Source organism: Tasmannia lanceolata, unplaced genomic scaffold (genome assembly GCF_043159265.1).
Source record: "Tasmannia lanceolata isolate RefF3 unplaced genomic scaffold, GAP_Taslan_0.1 ptg000019l, whole genome shotgun sequence".
Lineage (NCBI taxonomy): Eukaryota > Viridiplantae > Streptophyta > Magnoliopsida > Canellales > Winteraceae > Tasmannia > Tasmannia lanceolata.
Window position 1 is genome coordinate 13,861,178 of NW_027518696.1, and position 13,328 is coordinate 13,874,505.

The 13,328-nt window shown below is 39.5% G+C and overlaps 3 protein-coding genes across 3 annotated transcripts; 2 read left to right on the top strand and 1 right to left on the bottom strand.

The window, feature by feature from the left end:
- Positions 1–3,099: 3,099 nt before the first annotated feature.
- On the bottom strand, positions 3,100–4,437 carry MAKR1 (membrane-associated kinase regulator). Its single transcript, XM_077362441.1, has one exon. It carries the CDS (start codon positions 4,166–4,168, stop codon positions 3,284–3,286), a length of 885 nt encoding a protein of 294 aa, XP_077218556.1. The 5' UTR covers positions 4,169–4,437; the 3' UTR covers positions 3,100–3,283.
- A 3,067-nt stretch (positions 4,438–7,504) lies between these two features.
- LOC143852859 (Tetratricopeptide repeat (TPR)-like superfamily protein) lies at positions 7,505–10,477 on the top strand. Its single transcript, XM_077362484.1, has one exon. The coding sequence runs from the start codon at positions 7,650–7,652 to the stop codon at positions 9,522–9,524; it is 1,875 nt and encodes a 624-aa protein (XP_077218599.1). The 5' UTR covers positions 7,505–7,649; the 3' UTR covers positions 9,525–10,477.
- A 1,412-nt stretch (positions 10,478–11,889) lies between these two features.
- LOC143852229 (uncharacterized) lies at positions 11,890–12,897 on the top strand. Its single transcript, XM_077361623.1, has one exon. The coding sequence runs from the start codon at positions 12,078–12,080 to the stop codon at positions 12,762–12,764; it is 687 nt and encodes a 228-aa protein (XP_077217738.1). The 5' UTR covers positions 11,890–12,077; the 3' UTR covers positions 12,765–12,897.
- The last annotated feature ends 431 nt before the right edge of the window (positions 12,898–13,328 follow it).

Here is a 13,328-nt window from a genome sequence, read left to right on the forward strand (position 1 = left end):
TCAAAAGAAGGCCCAATGAAGATGTCAGATTTATAAGAGAAGTGAGCAAAACACATTACTAGTTTTTGGAAGGAGGAGGGGCACACAATCCACGGTTTGCTGATATAACGAGAATTAAAAGCAATTATTCTTTTTGAAACATGCAAATAATGTGATAGACTTCCAATTACATAAATCAATAGTTTAAACCGCACTCAAAGATAGGGCATTTCCCATTGATATAGTAACTTACGTGCGCGAAAAAATGGTAACTCCAAATGTAAAATTAAAATATATTGCTTCTCACCATCCCATATTGTGTGAGACAAACCATCTAGTGGTTAGCTTTGAAGCTCACCATAGTGGGACAACAATAGTTAAAAATAGCCCATAATAGCATGCTTCTGCGTGAGTAAGTAGAGAAGATAATGATTAATGGAAGAGATACATCAAAGAGAGTATGGACCTCATATGAGTGGCCACGTCATGGCCAAGAAGATTTTATGATTTGGGATACGATTGGACACCAATAGAATCAGATTGCAATCATATCATCAATTATCTCCCTTTGTGACCACTTGATAAAAATCTGATGGAAAAAATTTCATGTCATCCAAACATGGCCGAACCTTTTCTTTTCCTGTTTTAGTCACTTTGCACCGACCTGTCGCACTCTCCCTAATCTTCCTCTCAACACATGATGAGCTAATTAGGGGTGCAACTCGGGTCTGGTTGGAACAGGTTGAGGCCAACCTGACCCAACCCGAGGAACCCGTCTTTCCAACCCAACCCGAGTTCCAACCCAGCAGGGTTCAACCCGACCCAACCTGAGGAACAATTTTCTCAACCCGACCTGTTTTGACCATTCATTTTCTGATTTTTGGAAAAGACAGAAAGAGCCGAGCGGTATTTGTGACTTTCAGGCTTAACTATTAAAAGTCTAAAAGTAAAAGACTAAAAGTCTAAAACCGTAAATATTACAAAAATTTGAAAATAATAATAATAACTTAGCAGAAAATGATAGGGTTACAATTCAGGTCGGGTTGCCCGATACCCCAACCCGACATGACCCGATTTCCAGTCGGGTTATAAATTCCCAACCCAACTCAACCTGCCCAAAAATCGGGTTGAACCCATCAGGTTTGGGTTGAACCTGACCCGAGTTGCACCTCGAGAGCTAATATTTCATGAAAAGAAATTTCACTGTTGCCAAACATGACCTAAATGGTATGTTTTTTTACCCTGTGCAGCGTACGACAAATTTTCAAGGGTGTTATGCATAAATTTTGGCTTTCTTCTCACCATCGAGAAATACGTCAGACGTGCAATTAATGCTACACGATTTTGGTGGGTTGTACAAGTGTAAGGATCTGGTCAGACCATCAGCGACTTGTGATTTCAAATCTATCAATGATTTGAAATGATAAATTCTCCCTCTTTTTTAGAATGGGACAGCCAACTAGACTGTACGTGGCAATCAAGACCGTTGCATTCTTCCCATGTGCAGTCATAATATATAAACCAGAGGTGGCTGTCCCAAGTAATAAAGAGGAGGCGGATATATTACTTCCCAATATCTATGCCTCTATTTTATCCAATAGGGTAGGGGGTGGAAATATCAATTGCATTTCTTTTTACTTATAAAATAAGAACCAGACTCTTCTCAGTTCTCATAATAACTGGGCTAGACAATCATTGAATCCAAGGCACATGGGTTGCATTCATTTTACAGACAATGGAAAACAGACAAGAGGAAGACGACGTTTGGGTTCTCGTTCGTACTCTTTTCTTGTACCAAAATTTGCTACTTTTTCTGGGAGAAAATGAAATGATTTTGATGTGACTGAACCAACAACAGAAGAACTTTAATTTTGATGGGACACACCTTAATTTGATGAGTGGTAAAAGTTAGTTGATGCTTATCGAGACAGATATTCAGATTCTTCCAATGAAATTTCATCCTTTTGTTGGTTTTTTTCAAGTCATTCTCAGAGAAAAAAACAGATAAAAGAGAGATGAAAATGCTCTGATATTTACTAAAAGCAGTGATGGGAATATCTCCATTTTCTTTCCCAAGATGAAAAGAGATAGAAAAAGTAGAAGAGAAACTGAGAAACAGAGCTTTCCTTCTCTTAAACAATGGATAAAATGCAATAGCCAAAATTTAAATTTAAGATATTCAGAACCCAAAAGTAGAGATGGGTTTGCATATTAGAATTATGGAAAGAAAGATTACAGAAAGAAGTTCATAATAAAGGAAAACTTTTAATAGCTTTGCCCAAAGTCCAGAATCCAGATCATACACACAAATTCTAGAAGAAAGGATCTTATCCAAAAGTCAAAAAATTTCTTTCCCAAAAGATAAAGGGAAAAATACACCTAGACCATGTGGTTTCTGACATATTCAACTTAACCCCAAAAGTTTAAAAAGTTATAAGGAGAACTCCACTGGTTTCATTGGTTTCTTTTAACTGGACGGAGCTGATGGCTTGGGGAAAATGCCAAAATCCCTCGTCTTTTCCAACTGAAAATTAGTGTTTTCCTACTTGAAAACTAAAAATTGGGGTTTGATTCAAACACTTCTTGATTTATCAACATAAACCCTCAATTTAGGAGTTTTATTTGTCTTCATTCACATCATTATAATGATTTGCACATAATCCCTAATGTTTTAGGGCCTTATTTTTTGTTTTCGTTAAAGTTTTTTTCTTGAAATGTGGGTTTGATGTAACCATGGGGCGAGGTTCGATTATTTGTGGTGGAGGTGACGGCAGTGGCCGGAGATGGCAACGGCAGTGATGGCCGGAAGGGCTACGGCGGTGGTAGGAAATGGTGTAACCCTAATCCCTTCGCAAATGGGGGTATTTCTGTTCTCAAAATATTAACCATGGTTAGATTAATTTAAACTTAAACTGACAGTTGACGAGGGGATGTAGTTGTCACATTTTGAAACCACAAGGTAACTTTTTAAACTATTGGGGTTAAGTTGAATGTGTCGGAACCACAGGCGGTCTAAGTGTATTTTTCCAAAAGATAAAATGAGATTGAAAAGTATATGAGAAACATAGGAACCAGCCTACTTAATTTCTTAAAAGTCAAAATTCAAATTTAAGATGGTCAGACCCAAAAAGGAGAGATGGGTTTGCAAATTAGAAGTAAAAAAGTAAAAGAAACAATTACATAACCGAGTCCATAATAAAGGGAAATTTTTAATACCTCAAACACATGAAAATCCCATAAGATCATCCAAGCAAAACCCAAGAGAAAAAAATCAATGACATGAGTTTTATTCTTCAGATTGCTCTCATATCTTGACTTGGGTCATTGAATTCTTACAATGTGTGATTGCACCTTGGATTGCACTCTGCAACTCTTCCATCTCAGATCGATCCGACGAATAAAGAACGCCGGAGTGCGTCGGAGAAGACCGCATTGACGAAGGACAGCTCCCCACCACACTCCTCCTCCTTGGATACCTCAAATTCCCTGAAAACGAATGCGAAAAACTCCCGGACCCATCTCGGACCCTATTCGGACCCAACCCATTTCTCTCTTTCTCATCATTGAATGGCTTAACACAATAAGAAGCCATAGACATAGACATAGACATCTTAGGGTGTTGTTGTTGTTGTTTAGAGGAGAATTTCTCATAGAGAGGCTTAACTTTCTTCACATACTTTCTTATAACTTCCTTAGCTGAAGTACTAATTTTCTTAGGTGTAGTGATCTTATTGTCTTTGGGAAGGAAAATGGAGGAGAATCTAGAGAGGGAAAAGTACTTGTTGGGTTTTTTTGGAATGGGGATTTTTTTGTAGAATTCATCCTCAGTGGCACTGCTAGGGCGAGAGGAATCGGATTCGGAGAGGAGGGAGATGTCGGTAGAGCTACCGGAGGAATCACGAGAGGCGGTGGTGGCAGTATCAGAAGAAGAGGAGGAAGAAGAAGAAGCTAAGAGAGTTCTGACCATGGAGAGACGAGGAGAGAGATGGAGAGGGAGGAGTTGGCCTTTGTAGAAGAGTTCATCTGCTGGGCAAAGATGGGAGGATTTGGAATGGGATTTTGGAGAGAGAGAGACTGTGAATTCAAAATCTGAGGAGGAGGAGGAGGAAGAAGGAGAGGGTGGTGAAGATGAGGAGAGATTTAGTAGGTTGAAGCTTTGATCTTTATCTTTCTCAGGTGGTTTTTCCATCTTTCATTACATGGGTGTTTGAAAGAGAGGGAGAGGATGAAAAAAAGACAGACAGAGAGAGAGAGAGAGAGAGAGAGAGATGGAGAGATTCAATGTAGATGGATTGTTTGTTAATATTATATGAAGTTGAGAAGTCACATGGAAGAGAGAGGTTTATTTACAGTGAGGTGGCTTTGGGAAGAAAAGGGGGTGGATGTATGGTTTCTCTATAGATATTTAGGTTTGTATTATGGGGGTTATCATGTGCTGTCACGAGCAATGTTTATATTTTAATGTCGATTCTGATACCAAGTAAGTTTCTGTAAGTTATATAGTTATATTATATAATCTCAGATGGAGCTTTCAAGGTGTACTCTTGAAGAGTTAGATTTTATTGTAGATGGGTCAAAGTACAAAAGTAACAAGTGATTGGATGATTAGGATTGTCTAATCAAATTGTGAGGACTGCTTTATGGATGGTGGGGATCATCCATGATCCAACTGTATTATCTCCATGTATGATGGTGATGTGTGATGGAACTAAAGCAACTGAAACGTGTCTGTATCCTGGCCTCTCCATATGGAGGGAGTGATGGGGCCCTCGGGTTGGTTTGGGTCCCATAGATTGCATCAGTTGGAGAGGATAGACTTCAATTTTGGGCCACTCAACAATGATAAATTCACCCTTCTTTTTAATTGAGACAGCCCCTATAATGTATTTATGACTACTCTTTCACACTAGATGGGGCTGTCCCAAGTAAAATAAGGGAGCAAATATATCACATACCTAGCAAATCACTATTTTCAAACATATGGATATGGGTTGTGCCAGTCATAAAATTATTCCAGAGATAAAGGGGACCACGTAATTCCAAATTTCCAATGATCCAAAGCAAGGGATGGGAGATAGACCACATGGGGTGGGGTCAACTCCCCCCCCCCCCCCTCTCTCTCTCTCTCTCTCTCTCTCTCTCTCTCTCTCTCTCTCTATAGGCTGCTGATATTGGCACTACCATGTTTTATTGCACAAACTCAGTTTGATTTCTCTCTTATAATTGGATTATGAGAGGAAATGTAGGTAATATAATAACCTAATAACCTTTGACAAGTGTTTAAATAATCTCTCTCTCTCTCTCTCTCTCTCTCTCTCTCTATAGGCTGCTGATATTGGCACTACCATGTTTTATTGCACAAACTCAGTTTGATTTCTCTCTTATAATTGGATTATGAGAGGAAATGTAGGTAATATAATAACCTAATAACCTTTGACAAGTGTTTAAATAATAAAAGAGAAGATGAGTAGTCCAAATATCAAAACATGGTATTGAAGACATCAATTGTTAGATACATGTATACATGCTATTGTTATCCCTAGAACCATGTTCTGATAATGAGGCAAACTTTACTTTTCAATTCGGTACTGGAACGTTTTTGGAATTGTAATGGCTTTGTAGCATGCTTTCTTAGTACACATAGGCTTTTCCCAAGATAATACTGTAGGAATGTCATGTATATGGATTCACAAATCCTAAGGGGCAAAAGATATGATAGTCCAACTCATTGTAGAGAAAAAATATTCATAGTTAGGGTGCATAGGGGGCATTTCTACTTATACACCTTGTCATCAAACATTGCCTCTATACATGTATTAGGGTGACTTATCTCTGTCACTTGGGTAGGGATCCTAAGTTGGCAGAATGGATAGACCTTTAAATTCTCCATTGATTCCATCACGCAAACACAGTACCACAAGTGAAGTGGATAATGGACAAAGGGAAAACCTTCTATCAGATAAATTATAGATTTTCAATCCTTCCTAGTTTGTATCACACACAAATGTCTTGAATTAAGACAAAATAGTACATTTTATTTTAGAAAAATTCTATAAATGGTCACAGATACTAAAGCCACGTCTCAAAAGAAATTGCAGATTTCAGGGCAAGATGGTACAAGCATTCAAAGATGGAAGAATATGAAGATTTCAAACGGGTGTGATATGAAAGAAAGAAAACCATCTTTGATTTTGTCTACCACTAAAGGGCCGTTTGGACACGCGGATTTTAGAAACCAGGTTTTAGGTTGAAAACAGTGTAAAAGAGAGTTCATGATCAAGCTGCTGCATGCCGCGCTAACAGCGTTTCTTGGATTTTAAGTTAGAAAACCAGGTTTTAGAAATCTCTCCCGCATCCTGAGATTTCTAAAACCTGGAAACATGGGGTGATCTGCTGCTCTCTTGCTGCTGGAAAGAACGGTGAGAAATCAAAAAACGACGGCTGGTATATTTCTACTCTCGTCTCCCATGTACAATTTTGAGGAAATCCAGGTTCCTAAAATCCGCGTATCCAAACGGCCCCTAAGTTTTTCGAGTATTACTCTCTTTATGTCTGTAGAGAATTTTCAATCGGATTGCGTAAAACTTCGAGATCTAAGATTTGGATTGTTAGCTTTGATACCAACTGTAAAACTAGATCAGGGCATCTAGACCATCTACCTTGTTATTTTAGATTGGCATGATCATAGAAAGAGATCAAATCAAATTGGTTTCCTAGATCTATTAGGAATTATAATAATCTAACCATGCAAATTACTAGAATACAAGAAGAGCATAAGAACTTATCTCACTTGGTCATGACTTTTTATCAATTTGAGCTGGATCTTCTACTGCCTCTCTAGATGACCTGATGCCTGGTGAAAAGATTGATCTTACTATTAGTTAGATGGCATCATAGACCAACCCCTCATATTTATATAAAAACAACTGCTCCTAGTTTATATATAATAGGGCTCTAACAATTTAATTAATTACTAATCATGATACAATAAACCTTAACGCTACACTAAACGTTATGTCTTAATGAGATGAGATGTGTTGATTACCCTTACACAGTTATACCCTTATCACTTGGTCAGTGGGTAAATCTAATAATTTCACACTTAATCTCAATCTCTTCAATCTAGACACCTGTTCTAAGATAAGTGATTTGCCATATAATGACTTACACCCCCATCCAACATCAAGGAAACAATAGTTTTTTTGTTTTTGTTTCCGTGGTTTTCTAATTTCCATCGCAAAAGGCATTTCGCAGATGGTCTGTCGCATGTCCAGACCAGTTGCCTCATGAATGATGACAAAATCTACTAAAAAGTGAGCCTCTGTAGCTGGTCTGACAAGCGACTGAACATCTGCAAAACGCCTTTTGCGATGGACGCTAGCAAATCCTTTTTTTTTCTCTTGAAAAATGTGAGAGAGGACACTTTAGACAAAACCAAGTGGCCCAACAGCAATTAAACCTAAAATTTATTTGTGGAGCCAATGCCATTCAAAAATTTTAAAAAATCCCTTTTTTCCTAAAATAAAGCCCCATGTCAAGCTGCCACTCTTTCTTCTCCAAAGCCCTTCCTCATCCCACTTAAATGGATGAAACTGTGATGTTTAGGAAGACAAAACTCCAATCTATACCTCTTCTCCATTTCTGTTTCCAGAAAGAAGTGACTAGTTTCAATGCCTTTTCTTCCTGGGATGAGAAATATGTGGTCCCCACTCAACCTTCTAGACCTCAGCACCTTACTTTCAATCTCAGGAAAGCAAGGCCATTACCATCTTGGGTCATCCCTTCACGGTTTTATCATAAAAAATCCAAACCTCTTCACTATAGAGAATCATAACAATCACCATAATATCCTCTCTGTTTGGAATTCTCTCATCTCTATGTATTCAAAATGCGGCCAATTCTCCGAATCCGCCAAGGTTTTCGAACTAATGCGAATCAAAGACACCATTACATGGAACTCCATGATTTGGGGTTGTCTAAGAATTGGAGAATTAAGAAAAGGATTTGGGTTTTTCCAAAGAATGCGAAATTCGACAATTTCTCAATTTGATCAAGCCACTCTAACCACAATTTTGTCAGCATGTAATAATTCAGATCTCCTCTACATGATCAGAATGATTCACTCATTGGTAATTTCAAGTGGTTTTGAGTTGGGAATTTCAGTAGGAAATGCGCTAATCAGTGCTTATTCGAAATGCGAGTGTTTGTATTCAGCAAGACAAGTGTTCGATGAAATGCCACAAAGAAACGTAGTTACATGGACTGCAGTGATTTCGGGTCTTGCACAAAGCCAATTTTGTAGAGAGAGTTTGGTTTTGTTTTCGAGAATGCGGCATTATGTAGATGCTAATTCTATGACATATTCAAGTGTGCTCCTTGCCTGTTCTGGCATACGGGCGCTTAAAGAAGGGACGCAGATTCATGGGCTTGTTTTGAAATCTGGGGTTCAATGTGATTTGTGCATTGAAAGCGCGCTGATGGACATGTATTGCAAGTGTAATATGATGGAAGATGCATATTTGATTTTTGAGTCTAGTGAGGAACTTGATGAAGTGTCCATGACTGTTATTCTTGTGGGTCTCGCGCAAAATGGATTGGAAGAAGAATCATTGGAGCTTTTCATAAAGATTATGAGAGGAGGTATTGAGATTGATGAAAACATGGTTTCGGCCGTTCTTGGGGTGTTTGGTGTGATTACTTCATTGGGTCTTGGCAAGCAAATCCATTCTTTAGTGATCAAGAAACAGTTACATTCTAATCAATATGTGGGGAATGGGCTAATCAACATGTACTCTAAATGTGGTGAATTTGGGGAGTCTATCAAAGTGTTTGGCAAGATGGCTAAGAGGAACTCTGTTTCATGGAACTCTATGATTGCGGGATTTGCTCGTCACGGGCATGGATTAGAAGCACTTCAATTCTACGAAAAAATGAAAGTAGAAGGGGCGGAGCCAACAGATGTCACATTTTTATCATTGCTTCATGCATGTAGCCATGCCGGGGCTGTCGAGAATGGTATGGAGTTGTTGGAATCCATGTCTAAGGATCATGGGATTAAGCCTAGGATGGAGCATTATGCTTGTGTGGTCGACATGTTAGGGCGAGCCGGGCAGTTGAACAAGGCAAAAAGCTTCATAGAGGGTTTGGAAATGGAGCCTGGTGTGCTTGTATGGCAAGCTTTGCTTGGTGCTTCTAGCATTTGTGGGAATTCAGAGATGGGGGAATATGCAGCCCACCGCTTGCTTAGAGTTGCGCCCGAGTGCTCTTCAGCTTATGTTTTGATGGCCAACATATATTCTTCTCAAGGAAGGTGGGAAGAGAGGGCAATGCACATAAAGAAAATGAAGGAGATGGGTGTGAGGAAGGAGACAGGGATGAGTTGGATTGAGGTTGAGAAACAAATCCATAGCTTTGTTGTGGAGGATAGAGCTCATCCCCAAGCAGAGATTATTTATGAGGTGTTGGATGTGTTAATTGAATTCATGGGGGATGAAGGGTATGTCCCAGATAAGAGGTTTTTGCTATATGATATGGATCTAAGATAGCAAGGGGGCTAGTTAAAGTTAGAAAGGAGACTACGGTTCTAGTGGCAAGCAAAATGCTTTACTGGGTACTCTGCTAAATGGGCTGGTTCTAAAGAGCCAATTTCCTCCTCACTTGTTTGGTGAGTTAAGCTTACTCAGATGCTGATGCATTTTGGCAGCATCCGATTATATTCATGAATTTATAGCCAACTATCCATGAATTTGAATCATCGATCCACTGGCAAAAAGAATGCCCATGGTGTCATCAAATGATGCAATTGACGATATCACCCATGTGCCTTTTATCTATCTTTGGCACTCAATCCTATGGGATCAAATGCCGTCGTCGATCTTGGATGTGTGATACTGCCTAAGAGTCTTTGGATGATCCCTCCGTTGGTGATAGCTTTCGGCCAAATCTTTGATTCGGTTGTTAATTTGAAGCATCAGATTTCGATCTGAAAAATCTTAACGGTCTGATCATCGATTCGATCCGTCCGATTGTCAATCTGATGCATCTGATCATTCTGACTCTGCATCACACACCCCTGCAAGTGAAGGGGTTATAAATCTAATTTAAGCAGCCTATATGGTTCCAACTTAACGGTGTCACGAGATTGGCAAGACATGCCATGTCACCTATGTGGCACTCATACACCATGTAATCCATGTGCCACTCACATACCACATTACATTTCATGGGCTGGGCCGTCAGTTTTGGAGCCTTTGGGATCACCTCATGGCCTTAGGATGATCCATCTTCTATTGGTAACCTTTGGCCTACTCTTCGATCTGATCAATCTGATTGAATGCACCTGCACTGCATCATCACATTTTGTTTTCTTTACATGTCTAATGAAATTGTTTTGAACAACTATCTAAGAATTTCCCCAAAGATAATGGTTGGAAATTATTATTATCCCTTTTGTCAAAAGCACTTGCATATTTGAATGGATATTATTGGATGTTTCGAACTCAGTTTGCATAGACTCGTCTCTGGGTGTGTCAACCGAATGCATATAAATCCAATAAAACAGCTCAACGGTTCTCTGTAACTTTGTAAATAACATTTGGAAGTCTCAAGTGCTAGTTTGTATATGAGTAGTTCACGGAGAAATATATGATAACACATGATTAGTTGCAGCTAAAACTAATCTTGGGTGGTTTCCTAAATGGACATAGTTGTTTAACTAGAGGGTTTTTCCATTTAAAAACGTGTGCAACTAAGCTAAGAAACCATGCATAGAAAAACTCTTGCAAAAGAAAATCATGAAAATCCAAATATGATATACTTTCCTACATTTTATTCCTTCCAATTTTGTTCATTTTTATTTCTCATTTTTCCTAAATTTTAGAAGATCAAATGCCTCCTCCATTTTTTTTTTGAAAGTAGCAAAGGAGCTTCCTACATTTAAAAATTGCAATGGAGCTTCCTACATTTTAGAAAAATGCAAATGTTTCTATATTTTTGAAAATAATAATAGGGTGTCACTACATTATATAAAACCACAAGGAGAGTTTCTTATTTTGTTTGTGTCTTGCAAAGTGGAGATACAATTTGAAGTAGTAAACACCCACATGACATTGACATGATCCAGTCTTCAAGACCCACATTCAAGTTCTATTATCAAATAGTTACAGATGTTTGAAGTTCCTCGCTTGAGGACACATACCATTACTTATACAAAGGACTTCGATCAATGCTAATATTATGTGGGTGGACCCATATCAAACTTCCTATTTGCTTGTGACAGCTTCAATCTTGGAAGAATGACTGTTGACCAGATAGTGGGGACAGAATGCAGGTCACATGGATGCTTCTCTACTTCATCTCATTGCCAACACCATGTGAACAAAAGAAAGAAACTACTCATATCTCATGTGACACCACATGCTCTACTTGGGACCAAAACATGTTAAGCAATGGGAGAAAATCAAGCTAGGTGTATTCATCATTGTTTAATTGCTTAAACCCTTTATCTTTTTCTTCTCTAGGTACCATGTGCTTTTCTTATATTCTAACCAAATATTAGCTCACCTGTTCCTTCTCCACAGGACAATGTAGCTTTTTCTCTTTAAGAAAATCTCATCATAACACTGCCTCCTCTTATAAAACACACACCCCATGCATCCCTTTGGTCTGAACGAGGGCTGCCCAAGTTGCCTTGGTTTTCTCCTGTTTCTTTCTAGCCTTTCCCTTCTTGTAGTTGTTGGGGGTTTGGGCTGGTGGTGGTGTCCCTCTTCCTTTTTTTTTTGTGGTGGTTTCTTAGTGTTGCCCCTTCTTTTTACTCCTGAGGCAAGGTGGTATGTCCTCCTCTTTGTAGTTTTGTGTTATTTCTATATAAATTCTGAGGTCCGCCCCAAGGCCGCATTCCTTCAGGGTGGTCGTGCCCCTCTTCCTATTTTTGGCGGTTTTTTTTATGGTTTTCCCTTCTTTTTACTCTTGACGCAAGGTGGTATGTCCTCCTCTTTGTAGTTTCGCACAATTTTCTATATAAAATTTGAGGTCTGTGCGAGGGCGGCATTCCTTTCCGGGTTAAAAAAAAGTACCATTGTCTCCTTAGGAAGGTTGACATGGAGCCTATGTCAGGCCCACGGATCTCTTTCTCAGGTGGTGACTTCCTCATCTTAAGCAATAACTTCATTCCCAAAGACCTTGACTCTAAGAGAGACAAAACCCATGTCGCCGCCGAGAGAGCGACCGCTGGCAATGCCGATTTCGAGTTTCTTTCCGGCAATGCTAGTGCGAAAATGTTAACGGCCGACGAGCTCTTCTTCGAAGGAAAGTTACTTCCTTTTTCTCAACCACAACATGTGGATAAACTCAATAAGATCATTCTAAAGACGAAGGAAGACGATATCGAGAAGAGGCCCGAAGAGGCTAGCACTGTAAGTTGGTTTGTGGATGATGACCCATCTCCCCGGCCTCCTAAATGCACACTTCTATGGAAAGAATTGCTAAAATTGAAGAGGCAAAACTCTTCAAATTCACGGATGTCAGTGCCGCCGCGTTCTTCAGTTGATTCGCACTCAAAGGATGATAGGAAGGGAGAAAAGGAGGGGTCATGGAAGAGGGAGGAGAATGTGAATGATAGGAAGGGAGAAAAGGAGGGGTCATGGAAGAGGGAGGAGAATGTGAAGAGGATAAAGAAAGGGTTGGGGAGAACAAGGTCTCTTACTGTTAGAATAAGGCCAGTGTTAAACACACCCAATTGCACCCAAGGAAGGATCAATGCCACCTTCTCTAGTTTGTTGCTTTAAATAACCAAATTAGTAAAAACGAGGAAGAATACTAGCTGAGAGATGACTAGGGTTTGTTTTCTTTTGTGGGATTGTGAAATATTTGTGTCTTTGCTTGTATTATTTTTTTACCATTTCCAATAGTTGGTTTTGTATGCTAGTTCATGATGCTCTATCTATTTAATTTTATGTTTTTCATGTAAATATTGTTCTAATAGGGCGAGCGAGCCTGGCGCTACGGTAAGGTTGCTCAATTGTGACCTGGTAGTCATGGGTTCGAGTCGGGGGGTTCCTCTCTGCCTCGGTAAGAGAAAGATAAGGCTCAGAGACCTCTAACTGAAATCGATGAGCGAAGCGAAATTCTTAAGCGAGTCTTGATTCACCATTGTAATACTAGCTATACCATCTCAGGGAAACAGCCTCTCGCAAAGTAGGGGTAAGGCTGAGTACATCTAGCCCTCTCCAGACTCCGCTGCGGCCTCTACCACGGCCACCACGAGCCATGTTTGCATTTGATGAGCCTGACCAGTAGCAGCAATGGCGGGACTCGTGCACTGGGCTGCCCTTATTATATTATCTATCTCA